Source organism: Triturus cristatus, chromosome 12, assembly GCF_964204655.1.
Source record: "Triturus cristatus chromosome 12, aTriCri1.1, whole genome shotgun sequence".
Lineage (NCBI taxonomy): Eukaryota > Metazoa > Chordata > Amphibia > Caudata > Salamandridae > Triturus > Triturus cristatus.
The window spans coordinates 777,324-800,690 of NC_140595.1; the positions used below are offsets into that span (position 1 = coordinate 777,324).

At 57.6% G+C, this 23,367-nt stretch overlaps 1 protein-coding gene across 3 annotated transcripts in view; it reads right to left on the bottom strand.

Annotated features, from left to right (window-relative positions):
- GNG7 (G protein subunit gamma 7) overlaps positions 1-23,367 on the bottom strand; it is a 340,568-nt gene that overhangs the window by 41,189 nt on the left and 276,012 nt on the right. For all 3 annotated transcript variants that reach the window (XM_085638528.1, XM_085638529.1, XM_085638527.1), the window contains one exon: positions 10,606-10,726. In XM_085638528.1, coding sequence (XP_085494654.1) covers positions 10,606-10,686 — 81 coding nt within the window. In that variant the 5' untranslated portion in view covers positions 10,687-10,726. The remainder of the gene's footprint in view (positions 1-10,605; positions 10,727-23,367) is intronic.

The window sequence follows — 23,367 nt, forward strand, 5'->3', positions numbered from 1 at the left end:
TTAGACTCCCTATCCGCAGGAGTCTGAGGAAAAGCCCCTGAAGCATGCTTCGAGCATGACGCCTGTACCACCAGACTTTCTGGAGAAGGGTGTGAAGACAGAAAACCTGGATCCCCAGGTGCCACCCTAGATCTTCTCGCCACCTGCCTGGAGACTGCCGGCGAAGAGAGTGGCTTACGCCAGACGTCAATAACTGGCTCCAAAATAGCCTCATTAAAGGGCAGCAAAGGCTATCTGGTCGAGGTAGGCGAGTGTTAGACGGACCGGGAGGGTCGGCCGAGGACAAGGGGAGAGGTCTCCGGGGAGAGCCGTCTCCAGCGATCGTACAGACGAGTAACTTCCCCCCCACAGATGTACACCACACGAAGATAAGGTTTAACGTTCTTTATAAGCAATCTTTAGGTACGATAGACTGGTACAAGGAGGTCAGGACTCAGGGGTCCCCTCGATTCTAGTCTCTTGGTTGGGAAAGGGGGTAGCGGGACAGTCTTGTTACCAATCTGGTAAATGCGATGATATGATGGATAGCTCACAATCCTCGAGCTCGGTGTTCTAGATGGACGGGCCGCGGCAGCGCCAGCAGGTCCCGGTGAAGGTGGTAGTTACAACGGTCCGCGGCAGCGCCAGCAGGTCCCGGTGAAGGTGGTAGTTACAACGGTCCGTGGCAGCGCCAGCAGGTCCCGGTGAAGGTGGTAGTTACAACGGTCCGCGGCAGCGCCAGCAGGTCCCGGTGAAGGTGGTAGTTACAACGGTCCGCGGCAGCGCCAGCAGGTCCCGACGAGGATGAAGGATGCAGAAGGTTGCGGCAGCGCCAGCAGGCAGGACGATAGTTCGCAAGGCAGGGCTACGGCAGCGCCAGTAGTCCGTCAAGGATGAGTTCTTCACGGTGTCTCTCGACTCCAGGATACAACTGCCTTCCTGCCCTGGAGCCACCCCAGTTATAGGTCTGGCGCCCTTTGATGTCCGGACCCTCGCACTTGGAGGTCGGGAGGTCCGGGATGAGGGAGTCCAGACACCCAGCAGGGGGGTGGAGCCAGCACCCGGGGGAGCTGGGGGGCGATCGGCACCTGGCGGGGGAGAGCCATCGACACTTCTTTCTCCCATTGACCTGTCAAGTGGTCCGTTCACCTCCTGGGTGGATGGTGGTGCCGGGATGTCGGGGCCTGGCCAGGCCCAGGGTTAGGGTCGAGCTGAGGCCACGCGGCCTCGTGGTGCAATGTCCAAGATGGCGGCCGGGCCGGGCGAGGGAGCCGGTAGTGGTTCGGCCCCATGATACAGAGATGTCCGGGGGCAGGAGTCCCGTATGAGACGGGGTGCGGGTTGCTTCTGTGGGTAACACCTGGAGGGCCGGGGCTCGGGCCCTGTCATGCGGGGAGGGAGCAAGCCCTTTACGTGGCCTGTCCAACATGCGTCCCCCCCAGCTGAAGGCGGGGAGAGTCACCCATCCTCTTGGGGACTCTCCTCGTCGAGGCGGAAAAAGCGTGACAGGCCATCCGCGTTGGCGTGGTCTTGGCCAGGTCGATGTTCCACAGTGAAGTCCATCCCCTGCAGGGAGATGGACCAACGCAATAGTTTGGGGTTTTCCCCCCGCATCTGCATTAGCCACTGCAGGGGCCGATGATCTGTTTGCACCCGGAAGTGGGTACCGAAGAGATAGGGCCGGAGCTTTTTGAGGGCCCACACCACTGCGAAGGCCTCCCTCTCGATGGTGCTCCAGCGCTGTTCTCGAGCCAGGAGGCGTCTGCTGATGAAGGCCACTGGTAGGTCAAGTCCCTCGGAGTTCAACTGGGAGAGGACCGCCCCGATGCCATGGTCGGAGGCATCTGTTTGTACGATGAATTCCCGACTGTAGTCGGGGCCTGGAGCACAGGGGCAGTGCACATGGCAGCCTTCAGCTTCTCGAAGGCCGCTTGACAGTCTGGGGTCCAGTTGACCTTCTTCGGGTGGTTTTTGGATGTGAGTTCCGTGAGGGGCCCCACAAGGCTGCCATAGTCCCTCACGAACCGCCGGTAGTAGCCGGTGAGCCCCAAGAAGGCTCGGACCTCGGTCTGCGTGACTGGAGGCTGCCAGGACTGGATGGCAGCGATCTTGAGTTGTAGAGGGGCCACCAGACCGCTTCCCACCTGGTGTCCGAGATAGGTCACGGACCCCTGACCAATTTGGCACTTGCTGGCCTTGACTGTGAGGCCGGCCCGTTGGAGGGCCTGCAGGACCTCTCGGAGGTGGTGGAGGTGGTCGGACCAGTGGCGGCTGTACACAGCGATATCGTCCAGGTAGGCGGCGCTGAACTCCTCGAGTCCCGCCAAGACCTGGTTCACCAGTCGCTGAAAGGTAGCGGGGGCATTCTTCATGCCGAATGGCATGACTTTGAAGTGGTAGTGGCCATCGGGGGTGGAAAAGGCGGATCGTTCTTGAGCCCGGGGTGTGAGGCCGATCTGCCAGTAGCCCGCTGTCAGGTCAAAGATGCTGAGGTAGCGGGCAACCCCCATGCGGTCGATCAGTTCATCCGCTCTGGGGATGGGATGAGCGTCGGTTCGGGTGACAGCATTCAAGCCCCGATAGTCGACGCAGAATCGGAGCTCAGGAGTGGTGCCGGGAGCAGCAGCTTTGGGGACCAGCACGACCGGGCTGGCCCAGGGGCAGTCCGAGGGCTCGATGACCCCGAGCGTGAGCATCTTTGACACCTCCTCTTGGATGCAGGCCCGTACCCGATCTGGTACGCGGTACGCCCGATGTCTGATAGGGGGACTGTCCCCAGTGTCCACGTCGTGCAAGCACCAGGGGGTGACCCCTGGGGTGAGGGAAAACAGGGTCGCAAACTGCAGCAGGAGGTCCCGGCAGCCTTGGCGCTGTTCCGGGGTGAGGGCATCTGAGAGTCGGACCCCGTCCACGGAACCATCTTTCTCACGAGTCTTTAGGAGATCAGGGAGAGGCTCGGAGTCTTCTTCCGCTCCACTGTCTGTAGCCATCAGGAGGCTGAGCTCCGAGCGCACAAAGTGGGGTTTGAGTTTGTTGGCGTGGAGGACCCGGAGGGGGTTCCGTGGGGATTCCATATCGACGAGATAGGTGACGGGGCTCTTGCGCTCGACCACTTTGAAGGGCCCCGTCCACTTGTCCTGCAAGGCACATGGTTCGGTGGGGGACATCACCCACACTTGTTGGCCAGGTTCGAATTCGATGGAGGAGGCATTTTTTCATGTCCTCCTGACTGGCCTCAAGGTTCGCTTTCGCCATTTCTCTGAATCGCCTGGTCTGATTGCGCAGGGTCAGGAGGTACTTGAAGACGTCTGGAGGGGTCTTTAGGGGGGCCATCTCCCAACCTTCTTTGACTAGGCTGAGGGGCCCTCGCACAGGGTGCCCGTACAAGAGTTCGAAAGGGCTGAAGCCGAGGGACTTCTGGGGGGCTTCTCGATATGCGAAGAGGAGGCACGGAAGTAGCACATCCCACTGGCGACGGAGGGGCTCTTCCAACCCCCCAATCATTCCCTTGAGGGTACGGTTGAACCGCTCGACTAGTCCGTTTCCTTGAGGGTGATAGGGGGTCGTGAATCGGTAGGTGACCCCGCACTGTTGCCAGAGCGACTTCATATATTTTGAAATAAAGTTTGTGCCTCTGTCGCTGACGACTTCTCGGGGGAAGCCCACCCGGGAGAAGATCCCCATTAAGGCCCGGCCGACCACCGGGGCTGTGACAGTTCGCAGGGGAACAGCCTCGGGGTAGCGGGTGGCGTGGTCCACCAGTACCAGGATGAACCGATGTCCTTGTGCTGTACGGGGGTCCAGGGGCCCCACAATGTCTATTCCCACCCTCTCGAACGGGGTGGTGACAACTGGGAAGGGTTGCAGAGGTGCTTTAAGTTTGCGGCCGCTCTTCCCGCTGGCCTGGCACGTGGGGCAGGACCGGCAGTGGTTGAGGACGTCGTTTCTCATCTTTGGCCAGAAAAAGTGGGTCACCAGGCGACTGTAGGTTTTGTCTTGGCCCAGGTGTCCAGCCAGAGGGACATCGTGGGCCAAATTTAACAAGAAGTCTCTAAAACGGAGGGGCACCACCAGCACTCGACTGGCCCCTAACTCCTTGATTCGCTGTTCACTGTACAACAGGTCGTTGTCCCAATAGATCCAATGGGCTCCGGTGGTGTCCCCTGCGCTCTGGGCGAGGGCTTGCTGGCGGAGTCCCTCGAGGGAGGGACAGGTCTTCTGCTCTTGACGGAACTGTTCCTGGGTGGGCCCCCCTTCTTGACGCCACTGAGCCAGGTCGGGAAGGTCCTGGGGCTGAGCGAGCCCTTCGAGGGTTTGCTCTGGGGGGTCGGTATGGTCGGTGTCCTCTACTGGAGCGATCGGGGGAGGAGGTGCTGGCCATTCTGGTTCTTCTGGTCGGGGGATGGCACGGGCGGCCATGGACCGGGTGGTTACGCACGCCCAGTCCGGGAGGCCCAACATCCCCAGGTGCTCTCTTCTTTCTACGGCGGCCCACGGGGAACTCTCAAGATCATTCCCCAGGAGACAGTCCACGGGGGCATCATCTCGGACCGTCACCTTCAACATGCCGGAGACTCCTCCCCATTCGAAGGGGACGCAGGCCATCCGACATAGACTCTCCGAATTGTCGGCTGAACGGACGGGGCAGAGAATGTTCGGCAGGATCTGTTCTGGGGTCACCAGGTGACAGCGGACGGCCGTCACACTGGCCCCCGTGTCACGCAGTGCTTCGGCCCTGCGTCCATTAATGTTCACCCACTGACTATATTTTCTGGTGTTGGCGGGTAGGGGAGCCCGCGGGACCATGTCTCTTCCCCCTAGGCACGCTAGAATCATGGCGGCCAGTTCCCACTTTTGTTGTTCTTGTTCGCATTCTTCCTGTTCTTCGGAGATTTGTTCTCCCCCCAGGGCGGCGGCAGCTACCTGGCGGGGTCTCGGAGTTTGGTTCTGTGGACAGTTCGGGTCATTGGCGTAGTGGCCGACTCGCTGGCATCGGTGACATGTGACATTGGCTCGGAACCCCGGGCGCATCGGGGGGTTGCCCCGGCTGGCCGGGGGCGGGGTGCTGGCAGCGGGGGCGGCCGGGACGGTGTCTCTTCCTCGTCCCTGGCCTCCTCCTCCTCGGGGACGGTGCTGACCTTGGTTGTTCCGGTTCTGTTCGTGCGGCCCCCTCCGGCCTACTCGGGTGCTTTCCCACCGGTCGGCTTCGGCGGCGAGCTGCCGTGGGTCAGTCAATTTACTGTCGAGGAGGTGCTGCCGGAGCTCGACGAAGCAGTTGTTAGAGAGGTGCTCCCACACCATGAGATTAAAAAGTTGCTCGTAGGTCGTTACGTGGCTTCCCTTGATCCAACCCTCGAAGGCTCGGCTGAAATAGTTTACATATTCCACCCAAGTTGTACCCGGGATCCGGGTGCAGTCTCGGAACCTCTGGCGGTACATTTCGGGTGTGAGCCCATATCGGGTGAGGAGGGCAGCCTTCATGTGGTCGTAGGATGTCATCAGATGGTCTGGGAGCTGTAACAGGGCATCGCGGCCTTCATTGACGAACCTCCCCCATAGACCGGCTCCCCAGTCACTTCGATCGATCCGGTGGGAGGTCATGGCGATCTCGTAGGCCTTGAACCACTGTTGTATGTCGTCATCTCGGACATACTCTCGAACGACATCCTTGGGGATGTGGACTTTCTTTTCTGTCGCTCCTGGGGTGCGCGGTGGCTCGGGCACCCCCAGTTCTTTGTTCTGCTTCCGTAGGTCTATTTCTGCCAGTTTGCGCTCGTGTTCGTACGCTAATCTCTTTTCTTCGAGCTCTCTCTGCCTCTGTTTTTCTTCCCGCTCTTCTCGGAGCCGCAGATGTTCTAGGTTCAGTTTTTGTTCGGCTAATTTTAGTTCACCGTCCATTTTTAGCCGTGCCATTTCTAACTCATGTAGTCTGCTTTTTTCTCTCTCTTGGATCTCTTCCTGCGAGAGACCCGTTCTTCGCTCCTCGGGAGCCGTGGTGTTCCTCTCTGATGCTGCAATGTTTTGGTCCGGGGGTCTGGCGGCCCCGGTTTCTGCCCACGACTCAATGGCGTGCTTGAAATCGTCTTTGGTACTCAGACCGGTGGTAGCAATGCCTAGTTCAATGCAGAATTGTTTCAACTCACGATGGCTGTACTCTTCCAATTTCTCCATCTGGAATTTCTCGGTGGATCCGCTCTCTTTGGTTGTCATTGTGGTTTCGTCGTGGGGTGAGCTACTCTCTGTACGATTACGCGTTGATTCGGATCGCGCCGCTGGCCACCAATGTTAGACGGCCCGGGAGGGTCGGCCGAGGACAAGGGGAGAGGTCTCCGGGGAGAGCCGTCTCCAGCGATCGTACAGACGAGTAACTTCCCCCCCCACAGATGTACACCACACGAAGATAAGGTTTAACGTTCTTTATAAGCAATCTTTAGGTACGATAGACTGGTACAAGGAGGTCAGGACTCAGGGGTCCCCTCGATTCTAGTCTCTTGGTTGGGAAAGGGGGTAGCGGGACAGTCTTGTTACCAATCTGGTAAATGCGATGATATGATGGATAGCTCACAATCCTCGAGCTCGGTGTTCTAGATGGACGGGCCGCGGCAGCGCCAGCAGGTCCCGGTGAAGGTGGTAGTTACAACGGTCCGCGGCAGCGCCAGCAGGTCCCGGTGAAGGTGGTAGTTACAACGGTCCGCGGCAGCGCCAGCAGGTCCCGGTGAAGGTGGTAGTTACAACGGTCCGCGGCAGCGCCAGCAGGTCCCGGTGAAGGTGGTAGTTACAACGGTCCGCGGCAGCGCCAGCAGGTCCCGACGAGGATGAAGGATGCAGAAGGTTGCGGCAGCGCCAGCAGGCAGGACGATAGTTCGCAAGGCAGCGCCAGTAGTCCGTCAAGGATGAGTTCTTCACGGTGTCTCTCGACTCCAGGATACAACTGCCTTCCTGCCCTGGAGCCGCCCCAGATATAGGTCTGGCACCCTTTGATGTCCGGACCCTCGCACTTGGAGGTCGGGAGGTCCGGGATGAGGGAGTCCAGACACCCAGCAGGGGGGTGGAGCCAGCGCCCGGGGGAGCTGGGGGGCGATCGGCACCTGGCGGGGGAGAGCCATCGACACTTCTTTACTTCTTTCTCCCATTGACCTTCCAAGTGGTCCGTTCACCTCCTGGGTGGATGGTGGTGCCGGGATGTCGGGGCCTGGAAAGGCCCAGGGTTAGGGTCGAGCTGAGGCCACGCGGCCTCGTGGTGCAATGTCCAAGATGGCGGCCGGGCCGGGCGAGGGAGTCGGTAGTGGTTCGGCCTCATGATACAGAGATGTCCGGGGGCAGGAGTCCCGTATGAGACGGGGTGCGGGTTGCTTCTGTGGGTAACACCTGGAGGGCCGGGGCTCGGGCCCTGTCATGCGGGGAGGGAGCAAGCCCTTTACGTGGCCTGTCCAACAGCGAGTGTAACACCTCCGTCAGAAGGTTAGGCTTATACTCTGCAGAGGGCAACTGCAAGTCCAGCAACTCTGCGACCTTCTTTATCACAAGATGGTAAGGAGCCAGTTCCTGCGGTGGAGAGGACCTAGAGGAAGAATGCTCCCACTCCGGAGTCGTATCCAGGCCACTAGCCTCCTGAATCCGTTCAAATTCGTCGGAAGATGAATCCACCTCACGTTCCTCCACCTCCACTCTATAACGCTCCTCCTCTAAGACCCTCTGGGCCTCTCTCCTTGAACGGATCCGAGGAGCCCGCGTCGGCGGCGCCATACGCGGAGTCGGTGGAACCGAACGTGGAGCCGGAGGTGTCGGGGTCGGCGGTGCCGGAGTCGGAGTCGGCGGTGCCGGACGCGGCGCGAAGGAGTGGGCAACGGCGTCGAGGAAGGCTCCGAAGAAGGTCGATCCAATCGAAGCCGAGATGGATCCCCAGACGGCGCCGGGAACTGCCACGAAGGCGCCATCGGCAGAAAGGGCGTAAACGGGGCCTGAGCATAATGCTGCGGCAATCCCAGAGTATATGCCATTGGACCCACGGGACCAGCCCGTTGGAAAATCCCATACATCGCATTTAAAAAATGCGTCAAATCCGCACCCGGAGTCGGGAACTGCGGATAAGGGAATAATCCCGGATCCGGTTGAGGAGTACCTGTTACCGGAGCCGCAGTGTCCTCAACAGGCGCCGCAGGATCATCCGGCTCTGGAGAAGGCTCTTTCTCTTGCTCGGCCTCCGAAGACTCCACTGGAACCATTGACTGCGCCGGTGACTGCGCCGGAGACGGCGCCAGGGACCGCTTCGGCGAAGGAGATCCCTCTGGAGACTTAGACGGAGAAGGAGACACATCCTTACTTCGACGTCGAGGCGAAGTCGATCTCGACGCCTTGCTCTTCGAAGACCGGCGCCGAGAGGAATGCTTCCTCTTCTTATGATGTTTCTTCGACTTCGAAGAATGCGAAGTCGACGACTCCGGTCTCGATCTTTCCTTCTTCCTACCTCTCTTCTCCTTCTTAGCCTTGGCCATGAAGAGCTTCGCCTCCCTTTCTTTCAAGGCCTTGGGATTCATCCTTCTGCAGCTGGAACAATCTTTCACGTCGTGGTCGGATGAAAGGCACCACAAGCAATCTTCATGGGGGTCTGTCTTTGACATGTGACCCCCACATTCCCTACAGGGTTTGAAACCCGACTTCCTAGTCGAAGACATGACAATTTTTTCCAACAGGCGCAAGGGATATTCACAAGGTGAAGAATCCACTGGCAGATGTATCCATCAGAAATCCATTGAGGAGTCTTATTTCAAACAAAGCAGTTTCTTCCTCATAAAGGATGTTTTTGCTTTATTTTACTTGTCCTCTGGCAAAAGTTCAAGATAGGCACTAATGTCTGACTACAGTTGCCTGTAGAACAAGGACTGCTAAAAATGGCTGCCCTCACTGTAGTTGCTGCCATGGTAGAGAACCATTTTCCTATATCGTCCAGCCGGATCCCTTTCCTGTTTGGTGAAGTAGAGCAGGGAACAGTAGGGTTCAGAGATGTTCTCTGGGCAGTCTGCATCAATACAAAGGCAGTTCAGGGATGGCCAATTTGTCAGGCAGGCAAGACATCTGTTGTCTTCCATTTTTTATCCAGACGAGGAACAACTACTACCTCCGTTGCTTGGGTCTTCATGAACTTTAAGCCTTCAATCCAAATGAAATCTACAGTTGGGATGGTTTCCATCAATTTACATGTAGACTCTTTGAAGTTTTGTAAGAAAAACAATCAGTGTGTTTGACTGGAAATGGTAAATCAAACCTCTAAGATGCTCGTTACGAAGAGCATGAACCCTCGATTATAATCAGGTGACGGGTTTGCTAGTCATGGAGCCGCTTGTGCAGAAAAGGTGCTAGGTGATCATTCCATTCAAAGCCCACATCTTGAGAAATCACTTGTGCTTCTCTTTTCCCACGGTCCTCATACAAACAGATATCACCCACTGTAGCTGAAAGAGTTTAGGTGAATTCAAGGTAGTTGCTTTGACTTTGGACTTGTAAACAATGCCCAAGTATCCGCTGCATGAGGGGCTGGTGAACAAGCTTGTGATGCAAACGACTGGAGTGGTGGAAATGGTTGTTTGCAAACCTTGCTTTTGAAGACTCTGGAAACACACTTGCAAATAATCAGTCAACAGAAGACAAGCCCCTAACTAAAGCTCTAGGGACCTCCATCATTCCTACTGATATCACATGTAATGATGCAGAACTTTCCCACACCTCAGTCTGGGGCAGTAAATAAGTAGGCCTGGGCAGAGTTTGCGTACTTTTACTATGCAGAATTCCGCAAAGTGACCAAAAACTTGACTGCGCTATGCGGAGTTCCGCATGCACCTGAGTGCATTAGGTCACGCCGTTCACGTTGATTTTTGGCACCAGGTATTTGTCCCATGTTGGAAAATCAGCATGAAAGGCACCATGCGCAGCGCAAGAGGGTGCTTCTTCTTTATGCCGCTAAAATAGATTATCTACTCGAGCGGCAACTTCACAGATGGTTTCTCAACGCAAACGGTCGTGAGCATACGCTACTGCCCGTGTTGAGAAATCTCGCTGGAAGGTGGTCTAGTTTCGGATTTTCCTCACTCGCCAACTTACCGTTAGTCAGCACGAGAAAGGAACGTGCTGAGTTTTTCAGAACTCTGTCTGCTCCGCGGAGCACAGAAAAATCAGCAAACTCCGCGAACAGAGCGGAGCTCACCGCCCAGGCCAATAAATATGCAGACCTTACTCGGGAACAGGAGCATATCACACATCAAAAGGAGAGCCATTTACCACAACCCACATCCAGGGCATAATGCTGTCCCCAGCAGTGCAAGTGGGCCCCAACCATCCAGCCACCTCTCCACCCTTTCAAGAGGGCCCTATTCAACCCAAGGTCAGGGAAAATATGTGAGATATGGGAGACTCAGGGGTCCCTCATCAGATTCGATGAGGGGAAATCATTTTATGTCACACCACTGCCCTCATCAGCTCTTGAGCTCAGCATTCAGTGGGAGGTGCAATTGTCCTATGGCCTCTAATCCTCACTCATATGGTCCTACAGGCAGCACTCTGCTATGTTGTTTGCATATTCCCTGCTCCCAAAATACTTTAAGCTTTGCTGGCACTACCTCAGACTCTCACCTTGATCCTTTCGATGCCGGCCTCGACCCGGAGCTGCTCCACAAGTTTCCTGGCCTGTGCTATGTTGTTAGTGGTTGACATTGTTTGCCATCGGTTTCAAGCCTGATAAATGTGGAGAATGCTGCAGAGAGAAAGAAGCAGAAAGGGTGAGAGACCACAGAGGAGAAAGGACATGTTCAACCTTCTCAAGGTCAGGAACTCTCTTTTTAAAAACATATGGAGACAACTGACATCTTATCACACATGACTCTTCTCATAATACCAGGAACTGCATCCCAGCACCCCACACCTACACCTTGTCTCTGCACTGCAATTAAGGGTCAAACCCCTCCCCCCACTACTAAACCTTAACTCTCCACCCAATTCTGCATCTTATCCCTCCTCTCTTCATCCTCTTCTGAGACTTTATTGCTCCAACCCCTTCCAGTAGCGTGCCCCTCCATCATCTTGTCTGAACATATCTACAGATCTTCATACAAGACCTCATATTTCCATGCTAGCCTAGGGTCATTTTCCAAGCTCCACTTCCAGGACATTATCCCTCTGTTCCATTCCAGTACCTAATGGTTCATCCCCTTTGAGGACCTTACCCCACATTTACTTCCAGGACCTTATAGGTTATGCCCCTTCCGTGGCCTTACCCCTTCTTCTCATTCCAGGACCTTGTCCCTCAATGCATTTCCAGGACATGTGCTCAGTGCAGCACCTGATCCCTTTGTGCCTGTCCAAGACTTTGTATGTCGTTCCAATGCAAGTCGAACTCTCTTTACATCTGGACCATATCTCTCAATCCCTATTAAGGACCCAACCCCTCCATCCCGGTCCCAGACCAACATCACCAATCATTCGTCTTAATCCAGCCCGCATCCGATCATGGATGGATGATACTCTTGCGCCAAAGCCTCTTACCCTACCATTGGAAGGCAGACACTGGTGGTTAGCACTCTCACTCCATTTCCACATAAGTTACGAGAGAGACTCACTCACTATAGAAGTCTAGAGCCAGATAGTCAAAAAGCAAAGAATCCCCGAGGATTCAATAGGTAGAACCTATTATTCTACAATGATGTTAGTTCTACTATATCAGTATTGTTCATGATTTTACTGACTGAAGTTAGTGTCTACAATATCACTCTCTTCCTCTGTGTCGTGTTCTAACACCCATGTTCACGAAATAGAAAAGTGCATTAATAAGTCAAATTAACTTCTCCTCCACAACTTAGATGTACTGCTCTCCTGCTGAACTGCTTGCATGGCCCGCGCCTCAGCATTACACAAAACGTTACATGCCCTTCAACTCATATGCACACCTTGCATGGCCCAAGTCCGGCGATTCACGTAACCTTACACGCCCTCCAACTCATACGCACACCTTGCATGGCCCGCGCCCCACAGATACACACAACGTTACATGCCCTCCAACTTGTGAGAAGTTGGCCTGGTATATGCTGTCCACTAATTAAAGTGGGCACCTTGCACCAGTCCAAATGACCCTTATGGTAATTAGGTTAAAGATAACCTTTATGAAAGCTATCCTAGTGGTAGCTATGGAGAGCAGCCTTCAGGTTAAGTCTTTAAGGAATGTAAAGCAGCTTTTTTTACCAGATCAGAACCTCCTGAGTAACCAAATGAAAGGAGAACCACACAAGTGTTATATAAAATATATGTATGTATTACTAAATACTCTCTACTAATCTCTATACGAGATTAGAGCACAAAGCACACAATACTTAATCAATAGAACGACAGTAAATAGCACAATACACAGCGGCTCCAGGGGGAGACCGAACGATATACAAAAAAATTGTATAACACCAATGACTTCACTAGACACAGCGGCTACAGCACGTAGAATCGCTGGGACCCCAAGGAACTACCCAAAGGAATGACACAGGGAAGCCCACAAAGGATGGGTGCAGTGTGGGAACACAGACGCGAGCTCCGTACAACTCTATGGGAAAGTCGAGGTGGAAAATTACAGTTTAAGGACAATTCGGAAAGGACTTAAAGCAAACTCTATGGAACATGGAAGGTTCTAAGGCCAGCACCCTTGCGAGTACCGAGGTACCCATGTGACCTATCCCAGAGGAGCCGGGTGCATAGGGGTCAGGTGGTGTCGGAAACCCTAGTTGTTTTCAATGGCGGGATGCGAAGAAGTGCTGCTGCCGGGAAGATAAAAAGTGTCCGGTGGAATCCAAGCCTGGATCCGAGGTGAGAAGAACCTGAAAGCAGAGGGGACAGAGTCTGGGTCGCTTCACAGTGACCAGGGGCACGATAGGTGAATGCCCACCGATGTCGGGTGTTTCAGGTGAGAAGAGGTGAAGCTTGACTCTTCAGCCACGGGTACCAGGAGACATCTACGACGACCAAAGCCTGGAGGTGAGCTGTCCCACGAAGGATGTTGAGTGCTGGGGAGGGTCAGTGGGATTGAACACCAACAAGCCTTGGCAACTGCAAACCTACGTGATCAGAGAAAAGATGCTTCGGTGAGGACCAACAAGGTTGTGGGGACTCTCCAAGCTATGGAGAGTCAGGGCACGTCTGGAGCAACCAGGAAAGTTAAAGTTGCCTTCACGGGGACCCACAGGCCAACGGACCAGGGATCGCGAAGGGACCTTGAGCTGAATCACAAATTACCAGCCCACGGAACATTCGTGGAGTGTAAGCCGGAAATCTTCAGTGGAAATACTGCTCGGGGTCAGGACTACAAGTAGCCCAAAGCACAGCCAACAGGGATCGCCGAAAAGCATATGCTGCTGCAAATGGACACGGTGCACAGGGGTACGGGTTGCACGGTCCCCACGAGGGCTGCGGGTCTCAGGATTGCTGAGAGCACTAGTCGACCTCTGGGACACTTGGGAACCCACCTCCTGTGTTGCAGAAATCTTCGGAGTCCTCAGGGGCTCGGGAGATGCAAACTGGTCAGATGCGTTTAAGGTGCCTGCCTTGTAGGGGAGTAACTCCTTTACTCCAAGGAAGATTCTTCAGTCATCCAGCGTAGTGTTTCGTCCAGGTAAATCTAAAGTCCTGTAGTCAGGGTTCCTACTTTATACCCAAGGATGGGGTGGGACAAACTCTGGGGACCCACCTATGGTAGGGTCAGGACAGAGGGTGCCTACACCCATGTCCTTTGTCCAGTTCCGCACCAGAGCAGCAGCAAATGGCTCCTGCAACCGGTTTGAGCTGGACTATGCACAGGAACACCAAATGTGCCCCCAGTGCAGACATCAAAGCACTCTCATAGTGCACCCACCCAGCCCCAATACACTAAAGGCTGTCTGGGAGGTGGTCACACCTCCCTGTGACAGGAAACCTATTGTCCAGCCTTCCCCTGCCGGAGTTTCGTCCAGCAGCAGGAGGGCAGACTCGTGTCTGTGGCTGGCAGCATCCATTTTGTGGTGCCAGGGTCAAGAAAGCTGGTACCGAGTGTACCGGTGTTGTCATATTTCTCCCTCTAGGAGGGTGGAATCATACCTCCCACACCAGTTACTGGTGTGGAGGTATAATTCCAAGGTGTTTGACACTGAACACGACATGTTTCCATGCAGCCATTTTAAAGTTAGCATTTACCGCGAGGTTATAATGCACTTAAGTATATATGGTTGGCTGCAACACAAACAACCCCGGAATACAGGTTCCGAAGGCTGCAGAGGGGCTCTGCTCATGCAGGTGCACCCTCTCACATAAAACCCAGCACCCTGCCTTCAGGATTGTTAAGGCCTGCCATAGGGCTGACTGATCGATTTATATGTGCAGTGATATGGAGTAGATATGGTGAACCTATATCTATGTATGGGGTGCATGCACCACCCTACACAGGCTGCTGTAGCAGACCTGCTGTGTCATTTTGAATGGTGTCCCAGGGGTGGCATAATACATGCTGCAGCCCCTGAGAGGCCTCTGGGGTACCTATGCCCTAGGTACATAGTATACCATATTCTAGGGACTTCTAAGGGTACCCCAGAATCCAATCTGGAATGTACTTAAAGTACATGAACAACCAATTTAGGGAGAAAGCAGATAGACTGGGGTCCTGATTAGCAGGCCCCCAGTCAGACTACGTCAAAAACCAGCAAAACACCAGGAAACCATGCAGTTAGATTCCACCTTCCTACACTTTGCATGACCCGTCCTTCACCGATAAAAATAACGTTACATGCCCTCCAACTCATACGCACACCTTGCATGACACCCTGTTAGAAAGGGTAGACGGACCGGGAGGGCCGGCCGGGGTCAGGGGGAGAGGTCTCCGGGGAGAGCCGTCTCCAGCGATCGTACAGACAAGTAACTTCCCCCCCCCACAGACAGAGATCACACACGGATAAGGTTCAGTGTTCTTTATAGGTACTTAGTTATGATACGGTAGAATGGTACAAGGAGGTCTGGACGCAGGGGTCCCCTCGATTAGAGTCTCGTAAGGTAGGGAAGGGGGTAGCGGGTCAGTCTATTTACCAATCAGGTAGTTCGGATGAGATGATGACGAGCTCACAATCCTCGAGCTTGGTGTTTAGGCAGTACGGTCCGCGGCAGCGCCAGCAGGTCCCGGTAAGGATGGTTGATACAACGGGCCGCGGCAGCGCCAGCAGGTCCCCGGAAGATGTACGGTCCGCGGCAGCGCCAGCAGGTCCCGGTGAGGATGGTCGTTACAACGGGCCGCGGCAGCGCCAGCAGGTCCCAGGAAGATGGTCGTTACAACGGGCCGCGGCAGCGCCAGCAGGTCCCAGGAAGATGGTCGTTACAACGGGCCGCGGCAGCGCCAGCAGGTCCCAGGAAGATGAAGGTTGCAGAAGGCCGCGGCAGCGCCAGCAGGCAGGACGATGGTTCACAAGAGCGGGCTACGGCAGCGCCAGTAGACCGTCAGGGTTGAGTTCACTCGGTGTCTCTCGACTCCAGGATACAACTGCCTTCCTGCTCCGGAGCTGCCTTAGTTATAGGGCTGGTGCCCTTTGATGTCCGGACCCTCGCACTTGGAGGTCGGAGGGTCCGGGATGAAGGTGTCCAGACACCCAGCAGGGGGTGGAGCCAGCGCCTGGGGGCTGCTGGAGGCGATCGGCACCTGGCGGGGGAAGAGCTCATGACGCTTCGTTCTCCCATTGACCTGCCAAGTGGTCCGCTCACCTCCTGGGTGGATGGTGGTGCCGGGATGTCGGGCCGGCCAGGCCCGGGGTTAGGGTCGAGGTGAGGCCACGCGGCCGCGTGGTGCAGGGCCCAAGATGGCGGCTTGACCCGGCCGGGGAAGCCGGTGGGGCTGGGCCCCGTGATGAGTAGGGGTCCGAGGGCAGAGGGTCCGTCGGGAGACGGAGTACAGGGGCTTGTCACGGGGGTATGCCTGGTGGGCCGGAGCTCGGGCCCTGTCGTGCGGGGGGGAGCAAGCCCTCTGTGTGGCCTGTCCAACATGCGTCCCCCCCAGCTGAAGGCGGGGAGAGTCACCCATCTCCTTGGGGACTCTCTTCGTCGAGGCGGAAAAAGCGGGACAGGCCATCCGCGTTGGCGTGGTCTTGGCCTGGCCGGTGCTCCACAGTGAAGTCCATTCCCTGCAGGGAAATGGACCAGCGCAAGAGTTTTGGGTTCTCCCCCCGCATCTGCATCAGCCATTGCAGGGGTCGATGGTCGGTTTGTACCCGGAAGTGGGTACCGAAGAGATAGGGTCGGAGCTTTTTGAGGGCCCACACTACTGCAAAGGCCTCCCTCTCGATTGTGCTCCAACGCTGTTCTCGGGCCAGGAGACGTCGACTGATGAAGGCCACCGGCTGGTCATGACCTTCGGAGTTCAGCTGAGAGGACGGCCCCGATGCCGTGGTCGGAGGCGTCGGTCTGCACCACAAATTCCCGACTGTAATCGGGGGCCTGGAGCACCGGGGCGGTGCACAGGGCGGCCTTCAGCTCCTCGAAGGCCGCTTGACAATCAGGAGTCCAGTGGACCCGCTTCGGTTGATTCTTGGATGTGAGTCCCGTGAGGGGCCCCACGATGCTGCCGTAGTCCTTTACGAACCGCCGGTAGTATCCGGTGAGCCCCAAGAAGGCCCGGACCTCGGTCTGGGTGACGGGGGGCTGCCAGGACTGGATGGCAGCAATCTTAAGTTGTAGTGGGGCCACCAGCCCGCTTCCCACTTGGTGCCCAAGGTAGGTCACAGACCCTTGGCCAATTTGGCACTTGCCGGCTTTAATGGTGAGGCCGGCCCGCTGGAGGGCTTGGAGGACCTCTTGGAGGTGACGGAGGTGGTCGGACCAGTGGCGGCTGTATACAGCGATATCGTCCAGGTAGGCAGCGCTGAATTCTTCGAGCCCTGCCAAGACCTGGTTCACAAGACGTTGGAATGTGGCGGGGGCATTCTTCATGCCAAAGGGCATGACCTTAAATTGATAGTGGCCATCGGGGGTGGAGAAGGCTGACCGTTCCTGAGCCCTGGGTGTGAGGCCGATCTGCCAGTAGCCCGCCGTTAGGTCGAAGATACTAAGGTAGCGGGCGGCCCCCAGCCGGTCGATCAGCTCGTCTGCTCGGGGGATGGGATGAGCGTCGGTCCGGGTGACAGCGTTCAAGCCCCGGTAGTCGACGCAGAATCTCAGTTCAGGGGCGGTGCCGGGGGCAGCGGCCTTGGGAACTAATACAACCGGACTGGCCCAGGGACTGTCCGAGGGCTCGATGACCCCGATCGTGAGCATCTTGGCCACTTCCTCCTGTATGCAGGCCCGTACCCGATCTGGTACGCGGTAGGCCCGGTGCCGGACCGGGGGACTGTCCCCGGTGTGTACGTCGTGCAAACACCAAGGGGTGACCCCGGGGGTGAGGGAGAACAGGGCAGCGAACTGCAGCAGGAGGTCCCGGCAGTCCTGGCGTTGCTCCGAAGTGAGGGCGTCGGAGAGCCGGACCCCATCCACGGAGCCGTCCTTCTCCTGAGTCTTCAAGAGATCCGGGAGGGGCTCGGAGTCTTCTTCTGTACCACTGTCGGTCGCCATCAGGAGGCTTAGTTCGGAGCACACAAAGTGTGGTTTGAGCCGGTTGGTGTGGAGGACCCGCAGGGGGTTCCGGGTGGTCCCCATGTCGATGAGGTAAGTGACGGGGCTTTTACGCTCGACCACTTTGAAGGGCCCCGTCCACTTGTCTTGCAGGGCACATGGTTCGGTGGGGGACATCACCCATACTTGCTGCCCAGGCTCGAATTCAACGGAGGAGGCACTGTGATCATACCACCTCTTCATGTCCTCCTGACTGGCCTCGAGGTTCGCCTTGGCCATCTCCCTGAAGCGCCGGGTCTGGTTTCGTAGGGCCAGGATGTATTTGAAGACGTCGGGAGGGGTCGTTAAGGGGGCCATCTCCCAACCTTCCTTGACTAGGCTGAGGGGCCCTCGCACAGGGTGCCCGTACAGGAGTTCGAAAGGGCTAAAGCCGAGGGACTTCTGGGGGACTTCTCGGTAGGCGAAGAGGAGGCACGGGAGCAGCACATCCCACTGGCGACGGAGAGGCTCTTCCAATCCCCCAATCATCCCCTTGAGAGTGCGGTTAAAACGCTCCACTAGTCCGTTCCCTTGGGGGTGATAGGGGGTCGTGAATCTGTAGGTGACCCCGCATTGTTGCCAGAGGGACTTCATGTATTTAGATATGAAATTCGTACCTCGGTCGCTGACGACTTCTCGGGGGAAGCCTACCCTGGAGAAGATCCCCATCAGGGCCCGGCCAACCACCGGAGCTGTCACTGTCCGTAGGGGCACCGCCTCGGGGTAGCGGGTGGCATGGTCCACTAGTACCAAGATGAACCTGTGTCCTTGTGCCGTGCGGGGGTCCAGAGGCCCCACAATGTCTATCCCCACCCTCTCGAACGGGGTGGTGACCACAGAGAAGGGTTGCAGAGGGGCCTTCAGCTTCCGACCACTCTTCCCGCTGGCTTGGCACGTGGGGCAAGATCGGCAGTGGTTCAGGACGTCATTCCTCATTTTCGGCCAGAAAAAGTGGGTCACCAGGCGACTGTATGTTTTGTCCTGGCCCAGGTGTCCAGCCAGGGGGACATCGTGGGCCAGGTTGAGCAGAAAGTCTCGGAAGCGGAGCGGTACCACCAGAACTCGACCGGCCCCCAGCTCGGCGATTCTTTGCTCGCTGTAGAGCAGGTCGTTGTCCCAGTAGACCCAGTGGGTTCCGGGGGTGTCCCCTGCGTTTTGGGTATCGGCTTGTTGGCGGAGTCCCTCGAGGGAGGGACAGGTCTTTTGTTCCTGGCGGAACTGTTCTTGGGTGGGCCCCCCCTCTTGACGCCACTGAGCCAGATCCGGAAGGTCCTGGTGTTGTGCGTCTGCTTCGATAGTCGGGTCCGGGAGATCGGACTCGCCGTTGCCCTCGACGGGGGCAACCGGGGGCGGAGGTGCTGGCCATTCGGTTTCTTCTGATCGGGGGGTGGCCCGGGCGGCCATGGATCGGGTGGTTATGCAGGCCCAGTCCGGGAGGCCCAGCATCCCCAAGTGCTCTCTTCTCTCGACGGTGGCCCACGGGGAACTCTCGAGGTCATTCCCCAGGAGGCAGTCCACGGGGGCATCGTCCCGGACCGTCACCTTCAGTAGGCCGGAGACCCCTCCCCATTCAAACGGGACGCAGGCCATCTTACACATACTCTCAGAGTTATCTGCCGAGCGGACGGGGCAGAGAATGTTCGGCAGGATCTGCTCGGGCTTCACCAGATGACAGCGGACGGCCGTCACGCTGGCGCCGGTGTCACGCAAGGCCTCGGCTCTCTGTCCATTAATGGTCACCCACTGACCGTATTTTCTGGTGTTGGCGGGTAGGGGAGCCCGCGGAACCATGTCTCTTCCCCCTAGGCATGCCAGGACCATGGCGGCCGGTTCCCACCCTTGCTGGGCCGGCTCGTACTCTTCGGGTCCCTCCGATGATTGCTCTTCCCCTAGGGCAGCGGCCGCTACCTGGCGGGGCTTGGGTGTTTGATTTAGCGGGCAGTTCGGGTCATTGGCGTAGTGGCCTAGTCGCTGGCACCGGTGGCACGTGACGTTGGCTCGGTACCCAGGCCGCAACGGGGGGTTGCCCCGGCCGGCCGAAGGCGGGGTGCTGGCCACGGGTGTTGTTGGTAAGGCGTCTCTCCCTCGCCCCTGGCCCCCTCCTCCTCCCCGAGGACGGTGCTGGCCTTGGTTGCCTCTGTTCTGGTCGTGGGGCCCTCTCCGGCCCACTCGGGTGCTTTCCCACCGGTCAGCTTCGGCGGCGAGCTGCCGGGGGTCGGTCAGCTTACTGTCGAGTAGGTGCTGCCGGAGCTCGACGAAACAGTTGTTTGACAGGTGCTCCCACACCATAAGGTTGAAGAGTTGTTCGTAAGTGGCGACCTGACTTCCCTTGATCCACCCTTCGAATGCCCGGCTGAAATAGTTCACGTATTCTACCCAAGTTGTACCTGGGATCCTGGTGCAATCTCTGAACCTCTGGCGGTACATCTCGGGCGTGAGGCCGTAGCGGGTGAGGAGGGCAGCCTTCATGTGGTCGTAGGACGACATCTGGTGATCGGGGAGCTGCAGCAGGGCATCGCGACCCTCGTTGATAAACCTCCCCCAAAGTCCGGCTCCCCAATCACTCCGGTCGATTCGGTGGGAGGTCATTGCGATCTCATAGGCTTTAAACCACTGTTGTATGTCGTCTTCTCGGACATATTCGCGGACAACATCCTTGGAGATGTGAACTTTTTTCTCACTTGGCCCCGGGGTGTGTGGTCGCTCAGGCACCCCCAGTTCCTTATTCTGTTTGCGCAGTTCTATTTCCGCTAGTCGGCGCTCGTGCTCGAGCGTTATTTTTTTCTCTTCCAGCTCTCTCTGTCTCTGCTTTTCTTCTCGTTCCTCTCGAAGCCGCATATGCTCGAGGTTAAGTTTCTGTTCAGCCAACTTGAGTTCCCCATCCATCTTGAGTCGTGCCATCTCCAACTCGTGTAATCTGACTCTGTCTCTTTCTCGGATCTCCTCTTGCGGGAGGCCCGTTCCCCGCTCCTCGGGAGCCGTGGCGTTCCCCTCTGGTGTGATGCTGGTTTGGTCTGGTGTGACGCTGCTTTGGTCGGAGGGTCCTGTGACCCCCGTTTCTGTCCATGACTCCAGAGCGCGCTTTAGATCATCCTTGGTACTCAGGCCGGTGGTAGCAATGCCAAGTTCTATGCAAAATTGTCTCAGTTCGCGGTGGTTGTATTCTTCTAATTTCTCCATTTGGAATTTCTCGGTGGAGCTGCTCTCTTTGGTCGACATCGTGTTTTTGTCGTGGGGTGAGCTACTCTCTGTACGATTACGCGTTGATTCGGATCGCGCCGCTGGCCACCAATGTTAGAAAGGGTAGACGGACCGGGAGGGCCGGCCGGGGTCAGGGGGAGAGGTCTCCGGGGAGAGCCGTCTCCAGCGATCGTACAGACAAGTAACTTCCCCCCCCCACAGACAGAGATCACACACGGATAAGGTTCAGTGTTCTTTATAGGTACTTAGTTATGATACGGTAGAATGGTACAAGGAGGTCTGGACGCAGGGGTCCCCTCGATTAGAGTCTCGTAAGGTAGGGAAGGGGGTAGCGGGTCAGTCTATTTACCAATCAGGTAGTTCGGATGAGATGATGACGAGCTCACAATCCTCGAGCTTGGTGTTTAGGCAGTACGGTCCGCGGCAGCGCCAGCAGGTCCCGGTAAGGATGGTTGATACAACGGGCCGCGGCAGCGCCAGCAGGTCCCCGGAAGATGGTCGTTACAACGGGCCGCGGCAGCGCCAGCAGGTCCCAGGAAGATGGTCGTTACAACGGGCCGCGGCAGCGCCAGCAGGTCCCAGGAAGATGAAGGTTGCAGAAGGCCGCGGCAGCGCCAGCAGGCAGGACGATGGTTCACAAGAGCGGGCTACGGCAGCGCCAGTAGACCGTCAGGGTTGAGTTCACTCGGTGTCTCTCGACTCCAGGATACAACTGCCCTCCTGCCCCGGAGCTGCCTTAGTTATAGGGCTGGTGCCCTTTGATGTCCGGACCCTCGCGCTTGGAGGTCGGAGGGTCCGGGATGAAGGTGTCCAGACACCCAGCAGGGGGTGGAGCCAGCGCCTGGGGGCTGCTGGAGGCGATCGGCACCTGGCGGGGGAAGAGCTCTTGACGCTTCGTTCTCCCATTGTCCTGCCAAGTGGTCCGCTCACCTCCTGGGTGGATGGTGGTGCCGGGATGTCGGGCCGGCCAGGCCCGGGGTTAGGGTCGAGGTGAGGCCACGCGGCCGCGTGGTGCAGGGCCCAAGATGGCGGCTTGACCCGGCCGGGGAAGCCGGTGGGGCTGGGCCCCGTGATGAGTAGGGGTCCGAGGGCAGAGGGTCCGTCGGGAGACGGAGTGCAGGGGCTTGTCACGGGGGTATGCCTGGTGGGCCGGAGCTCGGGCCCTGTCGTGCGGGGGGGAGCAAGCCCTCTGTGTGGCCTGTCCAACACACCCCCTCCTCCGATACATGTAACGTTACATGACCTCTAACTCGTACGCACACTTTGCATGGCCCGCCCTCCAAGGATGCACGTAACGTTACATGCCCTCAAACTCATACACACACCTTGCATGGCCTGCGCCTTAGCTTCAAATCTCACATGTCCGCCAGGTCCTCTGCGGAAACCTTGCATGCTCTGCGACTCTGCGCCCTGCTCCATGCTGCACCTCTGATGCATTCAAAAGGTCTGAACGTTACATGTCCTGTGCTCTGCTGCACACCTCAAAGGCCCCGCACAATGCTGCACAACTCCATTGCTTGTATCGTATCACAAGATTTATATAGCACTTACTGTGCCTTTGTGAGGGGCTAAAGAGCTGGACTATAAGGGTGACATGGGACACCGTGGAGGGTGCGGGCTTGTTTTGATCATGCGTGGTGATCACTGGCGTGTGGTTATTGTGTTCTAGGATGCAGTGCTTAGCGGTGTGATGCATGAAGAGTGAGAGAGGTGCGCAGCGCCTACACCTGCTGCACAACTTCAGGGCCCTGCACACTCTGGTGGGAGGGGAGGGCCCTGTGCACTTTGTGGGGGCAGGGGCGGGCCCTGTGCACTCGGTGGTGGCAAGGGAGGGCCCTGTGCACTCTGTGGGGGCAGGGGAGGGCCCTGTGCACTCTGTGGGGGCAGGGGAGGGCCCTGTGCACTCGGTGGTGGCAGGGGCGGGCCCTGTGCACTCGGTGGTGGCAGGGGCGGGCCCTGTGCACTCGGTGGGGGCAGGGGCGGGACTTGTGCACTCGGTGGTGGCAGGGGCGGGCCCTGTGCACTCGGTGGGGGCAAGGGAGGGCCCTGTGCACTCGGTGGTGGCAGGGTCGGGCCCTGTGCACTCGGTGGTGGCAGGGGCGGGCCCTGTGCACTCGGTGGTGGCAGGGTCGGGCCCTGTGCACTCGGTGGTGGGAGGGCCCTGTGCACTCTGTGGGGGCATGGGAGGGCCCTGTGCACTCTGTGGGGGCAGGGGAGGGCCCTGTGCACTCTGTGGGGGCAGGGGAGGGCCCTGTGCACTCTGTGGGGGCAGGGGAGGGCCCTGTGCACTCTGTGGGGGCAGGGGAGGGCCCTGTGCACTCGGTGGTGGCAGGGGCGGGCCCTGTGCACTCGGTGGGGGCAAGGGAGGGCCCTGTGCACTCGGTGGGGGCAAGGGAGGGCCCTGTGCACTCGGTGGTGGCAGGGGCGGGCCCTGTGCACTCGGTGGTGGCAGGGTCGGGCCCTGTGCACTTGGTGGTGGCAAGGGCGGGTCCTGCCTACGGCCTCTCCCGGAATGTCTGAGGCGAAGCTCCCAGAACATTCCAGGGCGAGTCCTTCCCGCCAAGA